This window comes from Megalops cyprinoides, chromosome 3, assembly GCF_013368585.1.
Source record: "Megalops cyprinoides isolate fMegCyp1 chromosome 3, fMegCyp1.pri, whole genome shotgun sequence".
NCBI lineage: Eukaryota > Metazoa > Chordata > Actinopteri > Elopiformes > Megalopidae > Megalops > Megalops cyprinoides.
Window position 1 is genome coordinate 35,715,695 of NC_050585.1, and position 23,429 is coordinate 35,739,123.

The window sequence follows — 23,429 nt, forward strand, 5'->3', positions numbered from 1 at the left end:
CTTTATTTTCAATTTGGATTCCCCTGCTTTTTTTATGAAACCATGGATACAAGCTGAAAATGCTCTATTTTTAAGGCTTTGAGTGAAATGAAATGTATTATGTTTGCATTTAGTCATTTGGCAGACACTCTTACAGAGGTACTTAAAAGCAAAGCTATATTAGTGGATGGGTCACATGAACAGCAGTGCATTGTGAAATGTCTGAACCTGTGTCAATATGTTACACAGTGCTGCCATACTGAATACACGCAAAGTGCTACTGTAAGAGCTTCAACAGCTAGTGTCAAAGGGCAATAATACCCTAAAGTTCTACACAAAAAGAGACAATTTTGAGTGGTGTAACAGCTAGGTCAGAGAAGCAGTCTGAAGAAGTGGTTACAGAAATTAATTATTTTTCATGTCGACGTGGGAGGAGAAATTCAGTTTGCATTTTGCGTGGGTTGGCTGTTTGGCAGAGTGATAAAGAGCAGGGCTCCTAACCAAATGGTCGCTGGTTCGATTCCCCACTGGGGCACTGCTACTGTACCCTTGGGCAAGGTGCTTAACCCACAATTGCCTCAGCATATATCCAGCTGTATAAATGGATAACAGGTTAAAATTGAAACCTATGTAAGTCGCTCTGGATAAGAGCATCTGCTACATGACAATAATGTAATGTGATTTCGTGACGCGATGGCTCTTCCCCTCCCTCAGAAACTGTACACGGTGTGTGACGTGGCCATGAACATCGTCATCTCCAAGAGCACCACCTACAGCCTGGAGTCGCCCAAGGACCCCGTCCTGCCCACCCGCTTCTTCACTCAGCCTGACAAGGTTCGTGCTGTGGCCAGCGTGTCCCGCCGCCGCCCCAGCATTACTCTTGGTGTCTGAGACAGCCTTATCCAGCACGACACACAGGGCAAGGTTACAACGTGCAGTTACATCATCACAGCAGGAATCTAGCGCAGAATTCATGGAAATGTCCATGTTGCTCTTTTCCAGTCATTGTTGACCGGGATCGAGTCATTAACAGCACGACTGAACTGGTGGCAACGCTGTTTCAAATGTCGCCATACTGTTACAGTATCCAAAACAGATGTACACACAACAAGTAGTTTTCTGTGGCTCAAGACTTGATAAAATTTGGAACTGTTGGTGTAGAAATATGCTATTGTAAATGCGGAGTGACATTTGTTGTGCAAGATTCTGATTTTGTTCTGTCAAAGCTGAACACCTGCCCAGAGCCAAGGTCTCTTTTTTGTGTGAGTGACCACAGAAGAGTTCATTCAGCTTATTCTAGGTGACATCAAGAGGTTTGTAACTGTACTCTCAAATAAAACATGTTTTGCAGAACTTCAACAACACGAAAAATTACCTTCCTCCAGAAATGAAATCCTTCTTCACTCCCGGAAAGGTAAGAGGAATTGTAGGTGGAGCTTACATTGTACAAGATTTAGACTTGTGTTAAGCACTACCTGAAGGGTTATGCCAACCTACTTGCACACTTAACTACCTACCCAAAACTATCCAGTTTTAGTCTTGACCTGACCCATGGTCTTCAAGTCAAGTCAGGTCAAGTCAAGTTTATTTATAAAGCACATTTAGAAACAACAGCAGTTGACCAAAGTGCTGTACAATCAGAATGGCAAAAACCATAAGACAACACAATAAAACAGAGAGACCAGTTAAAAATAAAAAAGACAATGAATAAAAGCAGTGAGACCATAGCAATAAAATGAAGGAAAAAGCAAAAGCAACTCTCATACTGAGTTAAAAGCCAAGGAATAAAAATGTGTTTTAAGACGGGATTTAAAAACAGGCAGTGTAGGGGCCAGCCTTACATGCAGAGGCAACTCATTCCAGAGTTTAGGGGCTATAACTGCAAAGGCACGGTCTCCCCTATGCTTCAGCCTTGATTTTGGGACAACTAAAAGGAACTGGTCAGCGGACCTGAGTGACTTTGATGGGACACATTGTTGTAATAGCTCAGAAAGATAGGCTGGAGCAAGCCCATCTAACGATTTATAGACGAACAGTAAAATCTTAAAATTAATCCTAAAACGTACAGGGAACCAATGAAGGGAGGCGAGTACAGGGGTACTCACTAAGAAACATAGTCCTCATAGTACTGCAAAACACCTCTTTCACCATGACTATGTCACCCCCTAGGCTAGTTTTGGGTATGTTGGTTCACACTGGCTATGCTCTTAGCTTCGAGGTCAGATATGGGTAGTTTTAACATGCGTGTGCTCAGTGCTCCGTCTAACACAGGCTCTCCCCCTCCTCACCCCAAGACTGCAACCTCCACACCTCGTCAGCACCCTGATCTGTGTAGCTACTCCCTAAGTCTAACACGCATATCACATGACCCGTGTTGTCCTTCCTCTTCCCAGCCTAAAGCGGCGAACGTCTTGGGGGCCGTCAACAAGCCCCTGTCCTCAGCGGGCAAGCAGCTCCAAACAACCAAATCGTCCCGCATGGAGACCATCAGCAACGCCAGCAGCAACTCCAACCCAGGCTCCCCCGGCCGCAACAAAGGCAGGTGAGTCACGGCCCAGCAACAGGAAAGTCCGACTGTGTTGAACCTGAGGGTCACGGGATGCTCTTGCAGGTGGAGCCCTGATGCAGTGGGAGGGGCAGGTCAGTGGATCTTTTCAAAAGATTATTTCATCCCTGTATGATAAGATTTTCTGTGTTTGTACATATACCCAGAGCAAGCCTAAGTTCATTGGGAGTAAAAGCTTCAAAAGCAGCAGCCGAAATCATACTGGGAAGTCTGTCCGGCGATTTTCTGTTCTGCTCCCTCGGTGTATACTGTTCAATGCAAACTTCTCTGGCCTCCTTCCATGAGCTAAGGGACTCTGTGATTTATTGAGACCTTGCGGCGGTGTGTCAGACAGGAACGCGTGGGGTGATTTATTTGCGAAGGGGACAGAGGAACAAGCTGTGCCGTTCTCACAGATGGCATTTCCGAGGGCACGCTGACTGTGGTGGTAGCCGATGCCGGATTAGTGGCCACGGGTCAAGGTGGCTGAATGTTTGCTGTTCCCCCTCTCCTCTTGCTGTTCCTGGAGAGCTGAATGTAGTGCGAGAAAGAGTTCGGCTCTTTAATGAGAAAATGTGTGCTCATTTTCTGTTTTCCCAGGCTAGACAGCGGGGACATGGACCACAGCGAGAATGAGGACATCATCAGTTTGAAAAAGGACAAGAGGGATGACTCGGACATGACAAGGGTACGGGCCTCCAGTTCCGTGGTCTCTTTTAAGACACATGTCTTAAAAACACAGCTGCCTCTTTAGGAGGAAAAACCACTGATCCAGGATCTGTGTGTAGTCATAATTGTATCCCAAAATCGCATGAAAAAAAGTGAAACTGAAAACTCATGCTTTGCACATGCTTTGTTTGGCCCAACTGACCTTTGACTTTGACCCTCAGGTGCAAACAAAAAAAGAAAAAATAAAGATAAGGTACACAAACACCACACATTTCACATACAGGTTTACGTCACACAGCTATTTTTGCGAGATGAATTTGCTAACTGGAGCCATCTGTCTGTGTTTTTTCTCACGAGAAAACATTGGCTAAAGTGCAAAAGTGAGTAGCCAGTCACAAGAAATCAGGAGTTAAAAACTTGCCACCGTTTGCAGTTGTTCTACACTGTCAGGACCTGAAAATGATAATGCCAGATACAAATTGGCAGAGTTGATTTGTAGTTTTAGGTACATGGGCATTTAGGAAGCTGATATTGATTCTTCTCTATAGATACACTACAGATAAATGAGTTATAGTTTTGGAGAATAGGATCAGGGCTTCTTTATTTTATTTTGGAACCACTTTAATTGGGAGTGAGAGACTGCAGGCTTCCTCCTGAAAAGGATAAGCCGCCCAGGCAGCAGGAGTAGCACCTCTCATTAGCTCCGCCCCTCCCCCCTGCAGGACAGTGACAAGCCCCGGGGGCGGAAGCGCAATGCAGCCTCCAGCCAGGACGACGACTCTGGGCAAGACGCCAAGCCTAAACGGGGCCGTAAGAAGGCCGCCAACACCAGCGCGGTGGACACCTCGGACCAGTGGACGGAGGAGTCTCGGGTCGGGGACGTGTCCATGGAGACAGAGGACGAGCAGAACAGCCCGCCCAAAAAGGGCCGCAGGGGCCGCCCGCCCAAAGCGGCTACTCCCAAGGAGGACACACCCAGCAAGGGGAGGAGGGGCCGAAAGAAGGCTGCGGCTCCGCCCCCTGAGGAGGAGGAGGCGGACGAGGAGGATGAGGAGGAAGACCAGAGCAGTGAGATCATGGAGGTGAAACCCAAAGGAGGAAGGCAGGCGAGGACACCCCGGAGGTCACAGCAGAGGTACAACACATAGTCAAGTTCAGCACTGCTGGTGTGGCAATGATAGGGTAGATTGCATGGTTTCCAATATCAGCAGCATATTTTAACTGCCTTGGTTAGCTGTAGAGATATGAAACCATAAGAAATTTAAGAAATTTTAGATTAAAGGTTAGAGATTTCTAGATATGCATGTTCTCAACAATGCGTTACACTATGTTATTTCATGTTTTCTGACCACTGATGATAGCAATGTGACCACACCTGTAATGCCAGTAATGTAACACCTTCGATTCCCTACAGGGTAGAAGCCTCAGAGGCCACAGACAACTCTGCTGAGTCCACGCCACAGAAAAGGAGAGGCAGACCTCCCAAATCAGCACAGCAGCCGGCAAAGAAAACAGCGTAAGATAGAGAGCGCGTGTGTGTGTGTGTGTGTGCATGTGTGTTTGTATGCTTGTGTTTGTGTGTGTGGGGGTGGGTGGGCAAGTGGATGCATGCATATGTCGCGCGCGCCTGTGTGGGTGTTTGTACGCACGCATAACGTCTCTGGGTCAGCAGGTGCAGGTGCATGCGCGCGAGTGGCTGCTTGTGAATGCCTACATGCCATCCGCGCGTGATAGCGATTTTGGCGGTTGCTGCGCACACTGACCTTCCCTGTGCGCGTCTGTCTGTCTCAGGCGTGGGAGCCGCTCCAGCGCAGGGGCTAAAGAGAACGAGTCGGTCGACGAGATGGACACCTCCCAACACAGCGTGGAGGAGGAGGAAGAGGAGGAGGACGAGGAAGAGCAGAACGAGAGCGAGTACACCGCACTCAAAGTAAGCGTAGCAGCCCCTCTCTAAGGCCGTGCAGGCCAGCAGTATTTTACTGCCGCATTCTGTCTGCTACCTGCCAAGAAAGCCAAGCCAGTGTTTTTCAAAAACAGCCACCGACTTGCTTTACGATGTCAGTGTCTCAGGATGGGCGTTACAGTACGACTTCACTGCACAGTCAAATGTCATTCAATGTTTTGAATCTGTAGATACCGAATGTTACACTGCTTTGCTGTGAGGCTGTGGGTTCTGTGGTGTTGTGTTAATTCGCTGTAATAACCGGGCTGGGAAGACGAGGCTTGCCCGGCGCGTGCCTTTCAGCCAGTCAGAGAAGGCTTTTGTTTTGCAGGTGCGACGGAAGGCAGTAGGTAGGAGGGACAGAAGATGAGCGAGAGGAGACGGCGAAAGAGAGGGAGGTGGGATCCCGAGACACCTGGCCTGCGTGCTTCAGAAAGCCCCGGATAAGCAGTGGAGCGATGGCAGAGAGGACGAGCAGAAGCCGGTCGGACACTGTGGAGCCCGGGTGTCAGACGGAACCGTGTCATCAGATGCCGCCGTCACGAGCATTTTTTTGCCACATACATCGATATCATTACTCGTGGATTGTTGTTCATTGTGATGTTTCGCTATGTAGAAATCTAAACTAAAGGAAAAAAAATGTAAATAGTCTCTTTTATGTCTGTTTTTCCCCTTACTGGGGGGAGTTGTATAGCTTTTATCAAACAGCTTTAAAGTGCTTATCCATCAAGATGGAAACTCAGCAATGGACCTTAAGCAACATCTGTCAAGTGTCCAGCCCCCCCCACCGCCCCCAAGTCCTCTCCAACCGTAAAGATAAAGTGAACACTTTGCCATTTTCACTTTTAATGTGTGATAAATCGTGTACTTTCAATATTTTTTAGTTGCATTCATTTGTTCACTTGACTGTTTTAGGTGCTACAGTACTTTTTTCTGAGAAAAGGAAGGAAAAAGTCTAACGTCCTTATGAAGGTGACAGAAATAATCAAGGGTTTTTAACGTTTCCTCTTGTGCATTAGCATCAGTGTTTCAGGATGCTCCAAGTACACATCGAAAATAAGTGATTTTTTAAAATATTGGCAATGTGTTAAAAAATTTGCTTATTAACGTCCCCACCCAGTTTTAAAGTCTGTTGTACCAATAAAATTCTCTACAGAAACTAGAGATGGCACTGTTCTAAATTTATAAATCCCTATATTGAGTTTGTGGACAACAACTGACTTGATTTGTACAGAGAAATGCCTGTCAGTCACACACACTGTACGCCTGAAGATCTCTGTCCTCACTCTGATAGGCAGGCAAGAAAATTGTATGTGTTCCTGAATATTACTTTTAAAATGACTCTTTAAATTAAAGTATCTCTCCATTGTGATGTAAGGTAGTGGTAAATAATATACAATGCAGCGTGTAAGTATTGTCAAAGCCTATCAAAAGAGACCTGATTGGGCTTGATTGATGTGTATGTGTTTACAAAATGTGATGATTCAAAGAGGGGTGTTATCAGAGAGCTTCCTGGGTGGTCATTAGCTGACTTGTGCTGCTGCAGTCGACTCCACAACCCACACAGTCCAGGCATGGAAGCCATGATCTGTCACATTTGCCTCTCACTGCACAGTTGCTTGCCTTTAGTGCAGATGCTCTGCCAAAGTCAAGGGAGCTTCAAGGCTTAATAAACATGGGCCACCATACGGGTGAAGCTGTGCTGAAACTCGTATGAGATGTGAAGCGGTAACGATTACGCGTGGAAATCCACTGCCTTTGTGGGGTTTTTCCTGACCGGCACAAGGGCAGCCTGTGCCGTCGGGGCTCCAGAAGCTGATCTGGTGACCGGCGGGGTCTTGTGGCAGACAGGCTTTCCTCTGTTAACACGGCCATAAAAGGGTGACATTCCTGCTGCCTGACCTGTGGAAGGGCTGGTCCAGGCTCGTGATCGCACCTTAATGGACGCAAAGTTAGTAATAAGAGCAAAGCTCAACCGGCGTGACTTGTTTGCGTTCCGGCTGAGCGAGCAGTGTTGCCGTCCTCCGTCCTCTCTCTGTATGCGAGGGAGATGGAAAACTACAGCTGGACTGCCTACCGCTACGCTCTCGGTACCTCGAAAAGGGCAGCATTGTGGTGGAACGGCTGGAGCAGGTGACTCTGGAACTAAGGGTCATGGGGTGATGTCCCTTGACTAGATGGAAAAGTGTTACTGTTGCCCTGGATGAGGGCCCCCTCCATGTATGTAGGTATTATGATCAAGCTTGGCTATTGTTCCCCTCCAAGGTCTATCTCCAGTCAATTTTCAAGAAACCATCAAAGTGTCTATCTGTAATACGGAAATGGGTGCTACTTTTAAATGAAATCGCAAATACTATTGTCAGAAGATTTATTGTTTTAAAATTCCAAGGAGCAGTTTATGAATCCAAGCTGGATTGGAGCTTTATTGCACCTGTAGTCATGACAACTGGCCTTGAGGTAGGAGTCATCAGGTGCAGACCCAAGATGCATGGCAACCCAAGCATTGAGGCCAAACGGCCTCTAGTTTTTCCAGGCCCAAAGGTATAAGGCTCAGCTGACACCCCCTGACCCACTCAACTGAAGACAGATACCTGGGTGTATGAGTAAGTTTCCACCTGATGCGGAGCATGCTGAGAATGGGCACTCGTGATGGCTAGATTGCGGAAAAACGCCATGCTCCACTGCCCAGTACCACAACTCACCCCACCAGCCCCCATTGCTTTGTCAGGCCCCTAAAGGAACCAACAAGGTCACCGTTTATCTGAAAATTTCCTTATTTTCAAAGAGTGGATATGAACTCGTGACAGCCCCTTTTCCCCTACACACACCTAAGGATGTCAATAAGGTTTTAAATACTGTAATTGTAAGTTGGTACAGTGTTAGCACTGATCCTGTTGAAAAATATACCCCACACCCAGCACCCAAATAAGGCTATAGGAAAATCCTGCATCTGTTTATTCCAATGAATAATGATCACCATTTTGTCTTAGCGAGCAGAGCAGCTCTTCCCTAGATGAACTGTCATATCTAATCCTTTCATATTTTGATACCTGATTATGAGTGTGAGCCAGGTGTCTTTCATTGTTCGTGATGTTAATGCAATTGTCAGATGGCTCTATTGCCGCAATAGGAAAAGCACATGTTTTCCTCGGGGCACGTAATAAAATCATCTTGCAGAGAACATCGTGTTACCTGTGCTTAAATATCGAACCGTTGGTTTCCCCGGCAGAGGTCATATCAGGAGACCTGTCGGACTCCCACTGTCACCTGAATGTCGCCAATCTGTGTTGAGCATCCTTTGGAAAGGATTCTATTCACAAATACACATGTTTGTGCTTTTTAAAGCCAGGTTTTCACAAACAGGCCACACGGCGAAACAGGAACTACATCAAAACTTAAAAACTGCACTCTCCTGTCTTACAGAAGTACACCTCAACATGCAGACACATGAATGACATCTGTGGCCAGCAGTTAATGCCATAACAGGGCAGTAAAAGGTTTTAGCATCGATTTACAGCATTGCGTTATCTTGTGCCCCTCCATCTATGCAAAGTTGTGCTACCTGGTAACAGTCCATCTTCAGACCGAGAGCTCTTCTGCTTCGTACACCTGTCCATCCATGTGTCTGTCTGAGTGGTGGAGGGGGGCAATTGTGCAGGTTTTGTTTCCACAGTGTCCTTTGCTTCATCCACCCCCATCATGCAGCTAATGCTTGAGAAACAAATAATACGGGGCCTGGTCTTGTATACTAATCCTTTCACATTGTGCCTTAATGTTCCTTCAGTGTTTGAGACCATTCAGTTGTTCATTATTGCGTTTATGAAACACCATGCCTGCACTTTGCACTCTTTTGAGTAAAATAATTTTGCCACCTGGACTGTAACTAGCATATTTTTCCATCTCCTTCTGAAAGCATTTACAGGCTGCATTCAGATACACAACTGCGAGGCATTGGCTTTTCTCTTGTTCACAATGCTTAAACACCTCTCTTTACTTTCAGACGAAATACTGGACATGGCCAAAGGCAGGCCATATGCACATAGTGTGTTTATTGCTATGTTGTGCAAAGAGATATTGGGATGTTTTCAGTTGCACATCAGCGAGAATAGTTCCTGTTTGTCAAGAACAGAATCACAGTCTGAACAAAACCCATAATGGCAAAAAACAACAAGAGTTTACAGGTTACTACACTTTTTAAATTGAGTGGGTGATGTCCTTGAGCTATGGTCAAGAGTACATCCAGAATTACTGCTAAAAAATATGGCAAATATGAGCTGAATGTCAGAATGCTGCATTTATGCAAGATCTCATTAAGAAACAATGCATGCGAAAATTACATAGAATTGCCATACTGAGTAACAAAATGTTTTTGTATAACTATGAATTATGATCAGTTACTGTGCCGAATCAGAGCAAACTGGGAAATGATGTGAAGTCATCTAATGAAATGACCCTGAAAGAAATAAAGAAAAGAGAGCAAAATAAACAGCTTTCAGACAATATGGACTGAAATGTATAAATGAGCGTTTGTTTAAATATCAACTAGGTTTTAAAAAAGATAACAAAACCCTTCCCGCTTTATATCTGTGTGTTGGTGAGCACCTCTACACATACAAATATATTTTCCTGTGTGGCTATGTGGTTTGAATGACATTCACCCACTCAGTGTACTACAGGCCATGGCAGGAATAGGCATTTGAATATGGCCACATGGAGAATATCCTTTCAATCCATCCTGTGTAGCATAGTATCCACAGTACTGATATGTCTAGTGACACATTTTATCTTACTGTAAGGTACATACGTCATATGTCAATGCAAGCAATGTCAATGCTTCACCCAGCAAACCCATACCATTCCAACGACAACATTTTTGACACTTTGTACAGAGGAAATGTTGTCTTGACCCTTCATAACTGAAGAGACCATGCTTAGGAGTGGAGTAGTATTTACAGGAATTCGACATTATATACTTCGTTTGTCCCCATGGAGTGAGGTAAACATCACCTTGTTCTCCTCTCACCTTTCCAGGCAGCTGGGATCGGAGACATTGATGGTGCACTTGTTTATCAGGGGTCTTTTGGCACCAACTCGCACCCCCAGTGTTTCCTGATCAAATAAATACACAAATAACATATTTAGAACAATAAATGCACAGCAAGGCTATTATTGTCATATAAATATATTGAGCGTAGTAAGAATAATGCTTAACGAACAAACACTTTCGTACTTATTTCATATTAAAAAATTTTAGTCAGCCATTCCTATTACTTCGAATTTAGGGACGATATTGACAATGGTGCGACGACTCCATAAAATGTATATGTAAAAAGTCTAGATTTTCACAAATTCCTCTCTCTGTATCAAGGAAAGTAACGCTGGTACACCTGAACCACATTAAAACAGATGAAATTTCGTATTATTCGAAAACGTCCGCAACTGAAATACTTGGTAAAATAGTAAAGAGCACCGCGAAGTTTCACATTACCTTTAATCAGGCAAAAATTTTAACATGGAGTCTCTAAACACTGTTACGGGTCTGAGCAAAAATATTATTATTTAGTCTTAGTATTGTGTTGTGCCTGGATACCGTTATACGCGTCAAGGCTTTGGGTAATAATTGATAGATTTCCTAACGCGAAAAAAGTGCTCCCATAGGGCCAGCCGGGGTATATGACAGCTTGCGCGACAAAGAGTCGCATAGTAAGAGAACAGTGCACACACCTTGTGTTATCTTGGCTTCTTAGTAGCCTGAGACACCTTGGCAGACCGAATACGTGACGAAACAGTGACAGCCACAATGCAAGTGGCAAGTTTCTTCTTGTTTCTGATACTTTCGGCTGAGTTAATGGGCGCATTCGCGGGTCCCGGGGCTGGACAGTACACCTGGGAAAGGTTTAAGAAACTTCCTTACCCCGGTGACAAGGCTTTCCTGTACGACACTTTTCCTGAGGGGTTCATGTGGTCCGTGGGCACTGCGGCTTATCCGATCGAAGGAGCTTTTGAGAAAGACGCCAAGGGACTGTCGGTTTGGGACACTTTTACCCGTGGCGGTAGCCGCAAAGCCATGGGAGACGTGGGAAGTGACAGCTACCATAATATCCCTGGTGACATTCGCGCGCTCCAGCAACTCGGCGTCAGTCATTATAGGTTCTCGCTGTCCTGGCCGAGGATATTCCCGAATGGTACCCGTGGTAGCTATAACGAAAAGGGGACGCAATACTACAAAAATCTAATTCGGAGACTGAAAGAAATAGGAGTGCAACCAGTTGTCACTCTGTACCACTGGGACCTTCCGGATGCCTTGCAGCGTCTTTACGGCGGATGGAGTCATCCCATTTTGGTGGACCTCTTCAAAGACTACGCTGATTTTTGTTTTGAAACATTCGGAGAGGATGTGAAATACTGGATCACAATCGACAACCCCTTTGTTGTGGCCTGGCACGGATACGGAACCGGAATTATGGCGCCCGGCATTAAAAATGATCCAGACTTGCCGTTCAGAGTAGGACACATACTCTTGAAGGTAAATGAGAACATACACTTCTTGTCAGATGACGGTGAATCAGAGAATACATGTGTGACATGACGTACAAACTTCAAAAGTTAAGGCTTTCTCTGATATAACAGTTGCATTGTTTGAACTTTCGGTTGAAATAAAAGGTTTGAAATTTCACTTTTACAGGTAGTACTACAACTAGGAGGGAGCAAGTGTTAAGGTACAGACATGTGTTATGTAATAAAACAACCAAATATGCTCACCCACCTATACTTAATGTAGTGATTCATAACATGCAGAGTAGCCCAAAAGTTGCACCCCATAATTATAGTACTTGTGTTGAGTATTGAGTAGGGTCATAGACTCTAAATGTCATAAAGGAGTATCTTTTCTTTTCTCTTAAAACAAGGACTTAAATGCATTACAGGTCTGTATGTGGAAGGAGTGGTTATTCTTGCGTGTCTTGCGATGTTGTCGTGTTCAGCATGTGATTACCTTTAATGTGACTGCTCAGATGAGAGGAGGACATCAGCTCATGTTGTAAGTTTGCATCTAATGTCAGGTCTGTTGTTTCGCCTAAGGCGCACGCCGCGGCATGGCATGTGTACGACCAGCAGTACCGTCCGCTGCAGGGCGGGCAGGTCTCCATGGCCCTCGGCTCCCACTGGATCAGGCCGAGCAAGACGCGGCGGGAGAACCTGCGGGCGTGCCAGTGCTCCCTCAACTTCGTCCTGGGCTGGTTCGCCCAGCCGCTCTTCGTGGACGGGGACTACCCCCAGTGCATGAAGAACAACCTGTCCTCCAGGCTGCCCTCGTTCAGCGAGGCCGAGAAGGCCTCCATCAGCGGCACGGCCGACTTCTTCGCCCTCTCCTTCGGCCCCGTGCTGAGCTTCCAGCTGATCAACGAGAGCCTGAAGTTTGGCCAGATAGAGGACCTGGACCTGCGCATGCTTCTCTACTGGATCCGGGCCGAATACGACGACCCGCCCATCTTCATTGTGGAGAACGGCTGGTTTGTCTACAGCAACACCAAGACTGAGGACCCCAAGCACATGTACTACCTGAAGAGGTTCATCATGGAAACGCTGAAATGTAGGTTAGGTGGTTAGAGTGTGGGGCACATGGCAGTCACAGGGTAATTTTTTTCACTATGAACTGCAGAATCTCTGATGGTGACATTTTGTACATGACACAGTAAATAATACGTTCAGGCTCAGCGCCAGGAGAAAATACAGAGGGGTGCAATTGCAATCCACATGGGTGCACAAAAAGTCATAAATACTATGTCAATATAAGGAGACAACCGTGGTCCATCTGGGGGTGCAGTATACCCCTAAGCACCCCTATGGTGCCAGGGCTGAATACATGTAACGTACACTTCTTGTCATTTAACTTAAATTTAATGTAATCTCACATTAGCGTAATTCCAAAAAACATGGTTTGTATGTAAGTGGTGCATTCTTGCCTTTTACTCTTTGGGTGTTTCAACCCTGAACAGCCCTCAACATCTTTGTCTCCACAGCAATTAGGTACGACAAAGTGCGAGTGATTGGCTACACGGCCTGGTCCCTGGTCGATGGCTTTGAGTGGTACAGGGAGTACTCGATGCGCCGCGGCCTGTTTTACGTGAATTTCGAAACGACAGATATGAAGCGCGAACCCAAGACTTCTGCCATCTTTTACAAGAAACTGATCGAGAGGAATGGCTTTCCACCGCTACCCGAAAACAAGCCTGCCAGCGGAGTCTTCCCCTGCAACTTCGCCTGGGGTGTGGCAGCCAACTCCATACAGGTATGTTGCCCTATGCTTTCTGTTCTTCCTTAAAGTGAGGTAAATATATGATACTAGCAAGTGATCATAAATTCAGCACATTCAAGTCCCTCAATATATGTCCTAAAACAGAAAAAATATGAACATGGACTAAAGATCAAAATACAGAGATTCTGTACTTACTGCAAATGAGGTTAATTTCAAAAGATGCACAAGGAAATGAATTATCATCCTTTGTTTTTTGAAGTCCTTGAAATTCCACCTATAATGAGGCTTCTAATAACAAATTTACCTTATGAAATGCATCCACTTCCTTAAATGAGTCATATATGTGTATACATTCATAAATAAATCCATATATATACATATTAATAAATCCAAGCTCCTAAAATGACTATTCCACTCGGACAGTTAGTTCACTTATCTGTCCATAGTTTTTCAGATAACCTGTTAACACAAACAGACAGTGCTGATAACATAACCTCTACCCACTGGAAGCAAAAGCAGTCAACACAGGTGTGGAGTGTAAGAAACAGGGCTGCTCATTTTTCAGCAGGTTCACCCGTGTTTTATCCCTCTAGACTCCAGGTGGTGATATTTTCACTTTCATTAATTATAATGTATGGGTTAGCCTGTAATTCAGTCCTGACTGTTGAGCAATCATTAACAATCTTTCCATGACTACTTGAATCATTTCAATTGGCCATTAAATGGTTACTAATTACATGCAACTGCATTCCAGTTCAGACAGTGATCATGGCTATTGATCCCGATTTAGCAGTTTAATTCAGTATTAATCATAATCATGTGTCAGTAAAACATGATTGTTAACTAGTAAAAGAATATCATTTGTCATCTGGTAAGTGAGACTCTTCTAGTAGAAAAATACTCAATCAGAAATGAAATGATGCTGTAACAGAATGTTATAAAACATTATTGGCGATAATGGAATTACAAGAGAATAATGACCAAATAGTTCTAAAATTAGACATTTTAAATCTTCAAAACTCATGAAACTGCTAAACTGCATCTAAGACTGTGTTCACTTTTCTCTTATCATTGGAAATGTTTTTGTTTCTCATGAAATAGTGCAACTGTTCCAAGGTCTTCAAAGTTACTAGAATGTAATGAACACACAAATAAATCAGTGTTATTTGTGTGAAGTTAAGTGTCATTTACTTAAATGTTAGTACATATCTGCAAACTAAATGTAAGCACTACTATTACGTGATCCCAACATCAAATCATGAAACTGACAACAACAGGGAGGCATCCATATCCAAGGTACTGTTGTTATTAGCTGAGTATTTTTACTGCTTTCAGAAAGGGTGAGCTGGTTGAAATACAAAAACAAAACATGGTTTCGCTGTATAAATTAGGATTATTGTAGTTAGTCCTTTTTTCATTGGCACCGTTGAAGGTTTTATCACAAGGTTTTTAAATGTGGCGTCTGTATTGTAAATTTGTGCCAGTGATGGGTGTGCTTGAATTGTCTTCATGTATAAAGTGGCTATTATAGTGTCAGGTTCCCTTTGAAACTGAGCTGCTATAGGAATTATGTCCCTGTTTACTGCGATTGTTCATGAATGCACAGTGTTTGGGATGATTGCTTCTAAGGAAATGTTCACAATGACAAATGTCTCTGTAAAATGTGGATCTCATCATGGGGACAAACTGAATGCATTCTATTGGATTCTCTCAAATATTGCCACTGCCAAACTCATTTTTTGTTAGGTGTTTTTCCAACGTAAAACATTCACCTGTTCACATTTTCTGAGTCATAAAAGAGATGTCGCTATATGCGTTTGAATACAATGTGCAAAGTTCACTTCGTTGCACATTCAACAAAAGGCTTTGACAGTTTGTTACTTTTTCCATTGTCAGAATACTCAACTCATCTAATACAGTCAATTAATGCAATAATCTTTTGGATTGCACCAAACTCAATATGATTGGTCTCTCTTTACCTAATGAATTACTGACTAACCAGTCAGTCACCTTGTTATTTTGTTTTTTTTTGAACACCATTTAAATCAGGCAAAAACTGGGAGCTGTATATGCTGGAATTGTGGAGCATATTCTTGCATGAGAACATGTTACTATAAATAGGCTTTTGAGAAATTATTCACCCAGTTATTGTCTTACTTCAGTTGAATTACTGGAGCAAAGAATGGACAAGTTTCTAAGAAATCTTTGGTCCACACAGTGATATGCAACCAGAATTCCACAGAACCCAAAGTGCTGCCAAACCAAAAACTGAAGAAACACAGAAATTTGGTGAAAAATGGTCATGGGCAACATGAAAGCTCATCCTTGATAAGAATAAAGTTCTGTGCCATATATATTTCAAAAGACTAGGGTAAATACAGCTTGATTAAAACTCTGATAAGAATGCATGATTTGATATGTTGTATAACCTGAACGAGACATTACCTTGATGATTAATAAGGTCAATTCTTCCATAGGACAATGTAACCAGAACCACCTGTACTATACCCTCTTTCACCTGCTAATGATGAACTAAGATGGCTCTGTTCTGCTGTTGTAAGCCATGGGGAAAAAAAAAACTTTTGAAAGACAGATACACTGTTTCAGTATAACAGCAAGATATCACCAACTGCACATCTGTGCATTCAGATGAAGTACATCTTCATCAGGCATCAGAGATTTGCATGTGATAAAAGACGTATAGTGACTGCTCAGAACTTCCTCAATTGCAATTCCTTTCAATTGCATCACCAGCAACCATGAGAGAGGTTTAGCTTTTGGCTAACCTTATGCACTGTTAGTATTATTCTTTGTAGACAAGGTAAAATTGTTCATGCATAAAATGCAACATACTGTATCAACTGATACACTGATACTGATGCCCCTTTAATCGTGCTTCAGTTGTTCAGCTGTTTCCCTGCTCAAAATTGTCTTATTTGCACATATCTTGTAAGCTATTTAATGCAGCTTGGTTTTGTACTGAAAGCATACCTTGCTAAAGGGTCAAACAGCGGTGTCCCACCTAGAATTTGAACGTTCGACTCTCAGGTCCAAACTTCATCCGTAATCCCCTCTGCTGCCTGAATCCAGAATACTCTTAATTATAAACCACGTAAACCCACTTGTCCCCTGCTAAACCAAACAACAGGATCCATTCCTCTGTTTATTTAATTTGCCTTGTGTGTGAGTCAGAGTTCAGCTGCCTGAATGCAGCTGTTGAGGCAGTGTGTGATCAAAGAGTGAGATAACTGGTGTTCACCTGCCAGTGGGTTTCCTTAGTGACACTAACCTTTGACATACACAGAAAACAAAACCACAGATGTCCTCTGTGACACATGGTCATGCAACTGCTTATGGAGTGTTTTGTTAACAAACAGCATTTTAAACAAATCCGTCTGCTAAATGGCAAATAGGATTTGCTTGTGTTTTGCCGGCTACCATCATAGTTTTGAACATAAATAATATTTTCACCATGTGCGCCAATAAATCATTCTGTGCATATTTACAATTGCAAAGTTAATTGCAAAAAGTGCACGGCACCTTCAGTGCATCAGGTGTAAGAATGGGACAGTTGGCTGTACATCAACACGGTTATTAATTCCACTTATTGGAGCACAAAAATAAATTAGAGTGAGTTATTAGCTACACATTTACAGCACGGACAAAGCAGATTTATTCTAAATATCACAACTATCACAAAATATCACAACTATTTGAAGAAGCTAAATTATATGCATCAGAAAAGAAATGATTGTCAAAGTGATTACAATTTATCTTAAGGTCGCAGTGAGAAAAAGGAACTACTGCTGTGTCTCTACCTATCTTTCTAATGAAACATTAACGAGCCTGAAATGTGCTTAAAGCTGCAGTGTGAAATCTGCGGCGAGCAGAGGGGTGGGAGGTGTCCTGTCAGTGAACGTGTGTCTGTGTGTCCAGGTGGAGACCACTCCTTCCCAGTTCGCGGACCCCAGCGTCTACATCTGGAACATCACGGGGAACGGCGAGCTGAAGCGGCTGGACGGGGCCTGGGCGCCGCCTACGCGCAGGGCCCCGCGTTGCGCTGACTACACCTCCATCCGCCACCAGGTGGCGCAGGTGCGCAGGATGCACGTCAACCACTTCCACTTCTCCCTCAACTGGTCCTCCCTGGTCCCCACGGGCAAAGTGTCGGAGGCCAACGCTACGCTGCTGGGATACTACCGCTGCTTCGTCAGCGAGCTCTTGAGGGCCAACATCACCCCCGTCGTCACCCTCTGGCACCACACGGGCAGGCACTCCAGCCTCCCGGCCCCTATGGAAGCTAAGAAGGGTTGGCGTAGCTCTGAGACGGTGCAGGCCTTCGTCGACTACGCCCGGCTGTGCTACCAGCAGCTAGGGGCCTACGTCAAGCTCTGGATCACGCTGAACGAGCCCAACACTGAGGAACTCGGCTATGAGGTGGGCCACCAGCTGCTCCGGGCCCATGCCCTGGCCTGGCACGCGTACGACAAGGACTTCCGCAAGGACCAGGGGGGGAAGGTCTCACTCACGCTGCACACGGACTGGGTGGAGCCGGCCTACTCCTTCAACCGCAACGACCTGGTCCCCGCCAACCGGGTCCTGGACTTCCGCATCGGCTGGTTCGCCGAGCCCATCTTCGGCAGCGGCGACTACCCGCCGGGCATGAGGAGCTGGCTGCAGCAGAGGAACACCCTGGACCTGTTCAGCTACCACCTGCCCGTCTTCAGCGAGAAGGACAGGAAGCTGGTGAGGGGCACCTACGACTTCTTCGCCCTCAGCCACTTCACCACCACCATGGTCTCCGACGTGGTGGAGGACAAGTACACGTACGAGGGCATGCTGGAGGTGCACTACATGATCGACGTCACCTGGATCATGTCTCCGCTCAGAAGCTCCCCTGTGGTCCCCTGGGGCCTGCGCAAGGTGCTCAACTGGGTGAACTCCAAGTACAAGGGCGTGCCCATCTACATCATGGCCAACGGGGTGGACGAGGACCCCGCCCGCTTCAAAGACAGCCTGCGTGTGTACTACCTCTACAACTACATCAACGAGGCTTTAAAGGGTAAGACACAGTGCAGGGCTCACTTGCCATAAAGATGCTTTGGCATTCAGGGCACCCTCCAAGATGACTTCTAACCACACTACCAGTCAAAAGTTTGGACACAACTTTTTTTCTTTGTTTGTACTATTTTCCACATTTTGGAATAACAGTAAAGACATCAAAACTATGAAATAACACAAACGAAATTATGCAGTCACCAAAAACATATCTTATATTTTAGATTCTTCAAAGTAGCCAAAGATTGTTTTTAAAAATAAAACAAATCAACTTTGCTATTTATATCTGTGTAAGGAACACATTTCAAGCATTTAAGCATGAATTTAAGCATGAATGCGTTCCCCATTATCTTAATCAGGTGTGTCCAAACATTTAACTGGAACTGTATAAAAATGGCCTCAGTGGTACTGCTGTTGTTAACATGGTAGAGGATGAAGATTGCTGCTGAAGATAGTGCAGAGTGAAATAATGGTGAACATAAATAAACAGTGGTATGTGTAGTCCTCTAGATTTCATTTGCCTTGTTATGTTTACTCACTAGCATGCCTTTCTTTGTTTTAGCCTTGTGTCGCCCTCACTCGTTTGAAATGTAATGATTCCTCTGGCCATGTGGCACTGTGCCAATGCCTAACCTGAACATTCCTCATGGACGCAAACGTCTCTGCACCGCTACTTAATCATTAATCAGAGCTGGTGCCATGGCTCACTGACCCCAACTGCCTGCTGGCCTGTCCCTGTGCGCACACACAGCCATCATGCGCGCTGCTCAGGGCTGCCCTGTCAGTGACCTGTAGCACTGCAGAGAGGCACTCTGACGCACACAGCCAGGAATGCCAGCATGCGCCCATTTATGGCTGCACGCGTATATGCATAAAAGCACAATTAGATACAGGCAGACACATCATATATCATGCATGCATTTTCACACAGGCACACCGACACACAGGTAAAGACAAACACTGCTGTCAGCTGTTATATTCCTTCACCTTTCACACATTTAGGATTTTTTAAATGACATCATTCAAAATGTAGTGTAATAGAAGCAGCCATGCATGATTTTAATGAAGAGACAAAATGCTTAAAACCTTAAACCCCCCCTGAAAACCAGGGGGTCTCAGGCCTGGGAACAATGTAAAGCTGCTTTGTGACAACTTGTGTTGTAAAAAGTGCTATACAAATAAAATTGAATTGAATTGAATTGAATATGCAGCTAATGTAGCCATGTGTTTTCCAGCAGATGGGGGTACATCTTTCATAAGTATTTTCAAAAGCCCTTTTTGTTGAAAAGATTTTTTTATAAATAACTTCAAGAACAGGCAAGAGAATTTGCACTTATTTATGTCTTTGTGACCAGGCATTGGCACTATGGGGGTGCTTAGGGGTGCATTGCACCCCCAGATGGACATCAGTGCACCCTCAGTTGTCTCCTTTTATCCTGATGTCTATTTACAACTTTTTGTGCACCCCCATGGATTGCAGTTGTACCCCTCTGTATTTTCTCCTTGCCCTGAGTCTATTTGTGACATGAGGTTGTGTATGTGTGCGTGTGTGTGTTTCAGCGTACAAGCTGGACGGAGTGAACCTCCAGGGCTACTTCGCGTATGCTCTGAGTGACGAGCGGGACCCGGGCTTCGGCATGTACGGCCACGTGCACGAGGACTTCATCGTCAAATCCTCCCTGACCCACTACCGCAACATCATCGACCACAACGGCTTTCCCAGCCCATCGTCCGCACAGCAACACTGCCCCCACCCTACTGAGCCCTGCCCCGGGTGTCACCTGTTCACCAAGCGCCCAGTCGTGGGCTTCCTGTCCCTGGTAGGCTCCGCCCTCCTCATCACCGTGGGGATGATCATATACTATGCCGCCAAGAGACACAAATAGCCCGGCTCGTGTCTCTCTCATGCACAGACCTCTCCACCCTCCTCTGTGTTATGTTTTCGTCATGTTTTTCTCCTGGGTATGGAGGGACGTGGCTGACTGAACCATGTTGCTGCTGTACTTGATGGTGATGAATGTGAACTTCTCTGGGTTGACCCCGCCCCTTCACCAGGCCCAGTTTGGCCTGCTCTGCGCCCGGCCGCATATCTGGACCACGAATGGCCAAGCCAGTGTCGCCGAACACCTGAAGTCAGAAAGCTCAAGACAGCGTGACTGTACAACAGTGCACAAGGACAAAGTGGGCATGGAGCAAGTGGTGAACCCCACTAGGTTCCATGCCCCAAAAAACCTGTAGATAGGTCCAGTGTGCGTGACATCACTGAATGATGCTGCTGCTGCCACTGCCTCTGAATCTCTGAGGAGACCTTAAGACATGGACAGCCATGTGCTATATACACTCAATGTCCCAAAACAAATGAACAACTTACACGCTTAAAGGCATTTGCTGATCACTCATGTCTCTGCACAATTCCTCTCATGTTGCTGTCTCTTGTGTAACACAGTGATAAAGACACACATACCCTACGGGTTGCTACACTTGATTCTCTAAAAGTAGTTACCCCTCTGTAAAGAAAATTGACCTGGTCTGTTGAGAGCAGTATAAGTCAAACAATGTATAAACTAGGACATTTTCATAAAACAAAGGAAGGGGTAGGGGTTATGCCAGTGAAACCTTACTGTAAGAAAGATTCTATTTTTGTGATAGGAGTACTTTGCAGTACTTATCTTTAGTTTATGTATTTATGACAAATTTTATACCACATACTAATTTACAACGTCTTTTATTTTCATTGCTGTGGCATATCACTTGATGCATTAAAATGCAACTACATACACAATTTGTTGTGAAATGCACTGTGAAAACGTTTTGCTTGATTGTGATGATTAAATCTGAATGCTTACCTACTGTGGTTAATTAAGAATAGCTCCAAAGAGTGTCTGATTACCTCTAATATTTAATTTTACTTTTTTTTTACTTAATATTATTATTGAGGTTCTGAAAATCATGAGTTCAAATAGAATACACATAATGTTAAAACTGATGTGCATACCATGTATGGATATTTATTTCAGTGGTAGCAAGTAAATTGTCTTTTATACAGGGTGAATGTTTCCCTTTAGTGCTATTCCATCTGAATTATTTTGACCAATATGGCAAACCTGTACGGTTATATGTAATAAAGTTCTCATTTCTTTGAAGTGTACAGACGTCTGTGACTGTTTTAATTGTGTAGTGCACTCTTGCACTAACAGACTAAGTTTAAAAATGATTACCATTTGAACATCATGCTTAGGTTGTGTGACAACTTTCATCAAACCTGTAATGAGTACAGGGATTGTGAACAATGCTTTTTCATGGTTAACATGGTTAGTGCATGAAACATGAAACAGAAGTAGCCTGAGCATGTGGATGGGCGCTAATCTAAACAAACTTTTGAATTACATTTAGGGGGACATTATATATTCATTTGAATGTGTAGATGTATCTGTCTTAGATGGAATGCAGACACCTACAGTAAAAATGCAGTGAAAGGAAAAAGCTGTTGGTGTTCAGAGCGTTCACTTCACCTCAGCTGCTACAAGGCGGAGACGCCCCTTTAAGCGTTTCTGGCAGAGACGCCCCTTGAAGCTTCTGTAATTTGTACTCTACTCCTCCCACCCGTCCTCATCCCTCTCCTCACCTCCCTCTTTCTCCTGTTGATTTATGAGGCGTGTTTCAGTTGATCTGAGACATTTATCATGCTGCGTTGCCCCAAGCAGTCATTTTGTGGTTTTGACTTTTCAGTCAGACCTAATTTGAATAACAAATCAAAGAACTTCTGTGCCAAGCACACTTAATAGCACTGATCATGCTTATAAATCCATTTTGTTTGTTGCAGGCCCTGCCGCATTAATAGCTAGGATGACTTCCAAAATCCTCTTGGGCTTTGAACTCAATCATATTGACAGTTTGCATACTGGTTGAAAGAATTCTATCCTTTTTTTTAGGTGCCAGCATAACTCAGATAAGAGCTATACAAGCGTGCTATACAAATTCCAAGGAGTTCCCTGTCCTGTTGAGTAGGACTATTGCTCCATCAGAAAATAGCCAGTTGCATTAAGTACTTTTAATATGTCAATGCAACTTTCTCACCATGGGCATCCATGTCCAAGATCATCTTGACTCATAAATACTTTTAATGCATCATAGATGTGTCCGTGTTTTGAAGGTGACAAGCCCACACTGGTAGAACCCATAACTGCTGATTTCTAGGAATTATACCAAACATATTATATTAAACAGCGTTTCCCAAACCTCTCCTGGAGTACCCCTTGCCCTGCATGTTTTAGATCCCTCCCTGCTCCAACACAGCTGGTTCAAATGATCAACTCGTTATGAACTCCTGAAGCTGCTTAATAACAAATTGATCATTTAAATCAGCTGTGTTGGAGCAGGGAGAGATCTAGAATATGCAGGACAAGGGGTACTCCAGGAGAGGTTTGGGAAACGCTGCCTTAAAAGCTGCATATTTCACACGTTTATATTACTGTGTATTTGTGGTGAATGAGATGATCAGGTCAGTAACTCAGGATTATATCACCGCTCCTAAGGTCTTTTCCATAGTCTGAATCTCTGCTGCTTGATGAAGTGTGGGCATCCTAACTGTCTACTGTACCTTTATTTTGCCATCATTGTTGTTTAAACAAAATCAGCTCAACAGGTAACTAGGATACAATCAATATTTTGCTAGTGAACAAGAAGTTCAGTGGGAACTTCAGTGTTCATGGCATTTTTCAAAATCCTTTCGAGATTATTCATTTTTGGAAAAGTCTTGTTGAGGGCTGCTAGTGACAAAAAGCACAAATTTGAGCACAAAGTGTTAACAGCTGATGTCACCGGTACAAAACTAGCCACTGTACTGAATATTTTGCAGCCATAAAGGTGAACCAACATCGTGTTTGTCATAAGAATTTTTTCCAACTATTTACAGTATATACATATAGAGTGTTACTATTTAATTTGTAATTCACTCTTGTTGGCTTGGTTCTTGTTTT

At 44.2% G+C, this 23,429-nt stretch overlaps 2 protein-coding genes and 1 long non-coding RNA gene across 3 annotated transcripts in view; 2 read left to right on the top strand and 1 right to left on the bottom strand.

Moving 5' to 3' along the window:
* LOC118774821 (sister chromatid cohesion protein PDS5 homolog B-like) overlaps window positions 1–6,425 on the top strand; it is a 32,845-nt gene extending 26,420 nt beyond the window's left edge. The window contains exons 28-35 of the mRNA XM_036524357.1: window positions 694–813; window positions 1,331–1,393; window positions 2,373–2,521; window positions 3,125–3,212; window positions 3,916–4,328; window positions 4,608–4,709; window positions 4,985–5,123; window positions 5,467–6,425. Coding sequence (XP_036380250.1) covers window positions 694–813; window positions 1,331–1,393; window positions 2,373–2,521; window positions 3,125–3,212; window positions 3,916–4,328; window positions 4,608–4,709; window positions 4,985–5,123; window positions 5,467–5,505 — 1,113 coding nt within the window. The 3' untranslated portion in view covers window positions 5,506–6,425. The remainder of the gene's footprint in view (window positions 1–693; window positions 814–1,330; window positions 1,394–2,372; window positions 2,522–3,124; window positions 3,213–3,915; window positions 4,329–4,607; window positions 4,710–4,984; window positions 5,124–5,466) is intronic.
* Window positions 6,426–9,517: 3,092 nt separating this feature from the next.
* Window positions 9,518–10,679, bottom strand: LOC118775780. Its single transcript, XR_005004846.1, has 3 exons — window positions 10,624–10,679; window positions 10,159–10,244; window positions 9,518–9,588 (listed from the first exon to the last, which is right to left on the bottom strand). It is a non-coding gene; the product is annotated as an uncharacterized LOC118775780 (long non-coding RNA).
* Window positions 10,680–10,826: 147 nt separating this feature from the next.
* Window positions 10,827–21,544, top strand: kl (klotho). Its single transcript, XM_036525879.1, has 5 exons — window positions 10,827–11,661; window positions 12,216–12,726; window positions 13,157–13,425; window positions 17,329–18,454; window positions 20,011–21,544. The coding sequence occupies exons 1-5, from the start codon at window positions 10,936–10,938 to the stop codon at window positions 20,334–20,336; spliced, it is 2,958 nt and encodes a 985-aa protein (XP_036381772.1). The 5' UTR covers window positions 10,827–10,935; the 3' UTR covers window positions 20,337–21,544.
* Window positions 21,545–23,429: the final 1,885 nt, after the last annotated feature.

Bases quoted from the DNA above. Each gene is read 5' to 3' on its own strand.
- kl (XM_036525879.1), top strand. From the start codon at position 10,936: ATGCAAGTGGCAAGTTTCTTCTTGTTTCTGATACTTTCGGCTGAGTTA. The intron at 12,727-13,156 runs GTAGGTTAGGTG...TTGTCTCCACAG, and splicing joins CATCATGGAAACGCTGAAAT to CAATTAGGTACGACAAAGTG. The intron at 18,455-20,010 runs GTAAGACACAGT...TGTGTGTTTCAG, and splicing joins CATCAACGAGGCTTTAAAGG to CGTACAAGCTGGACGGAGTG.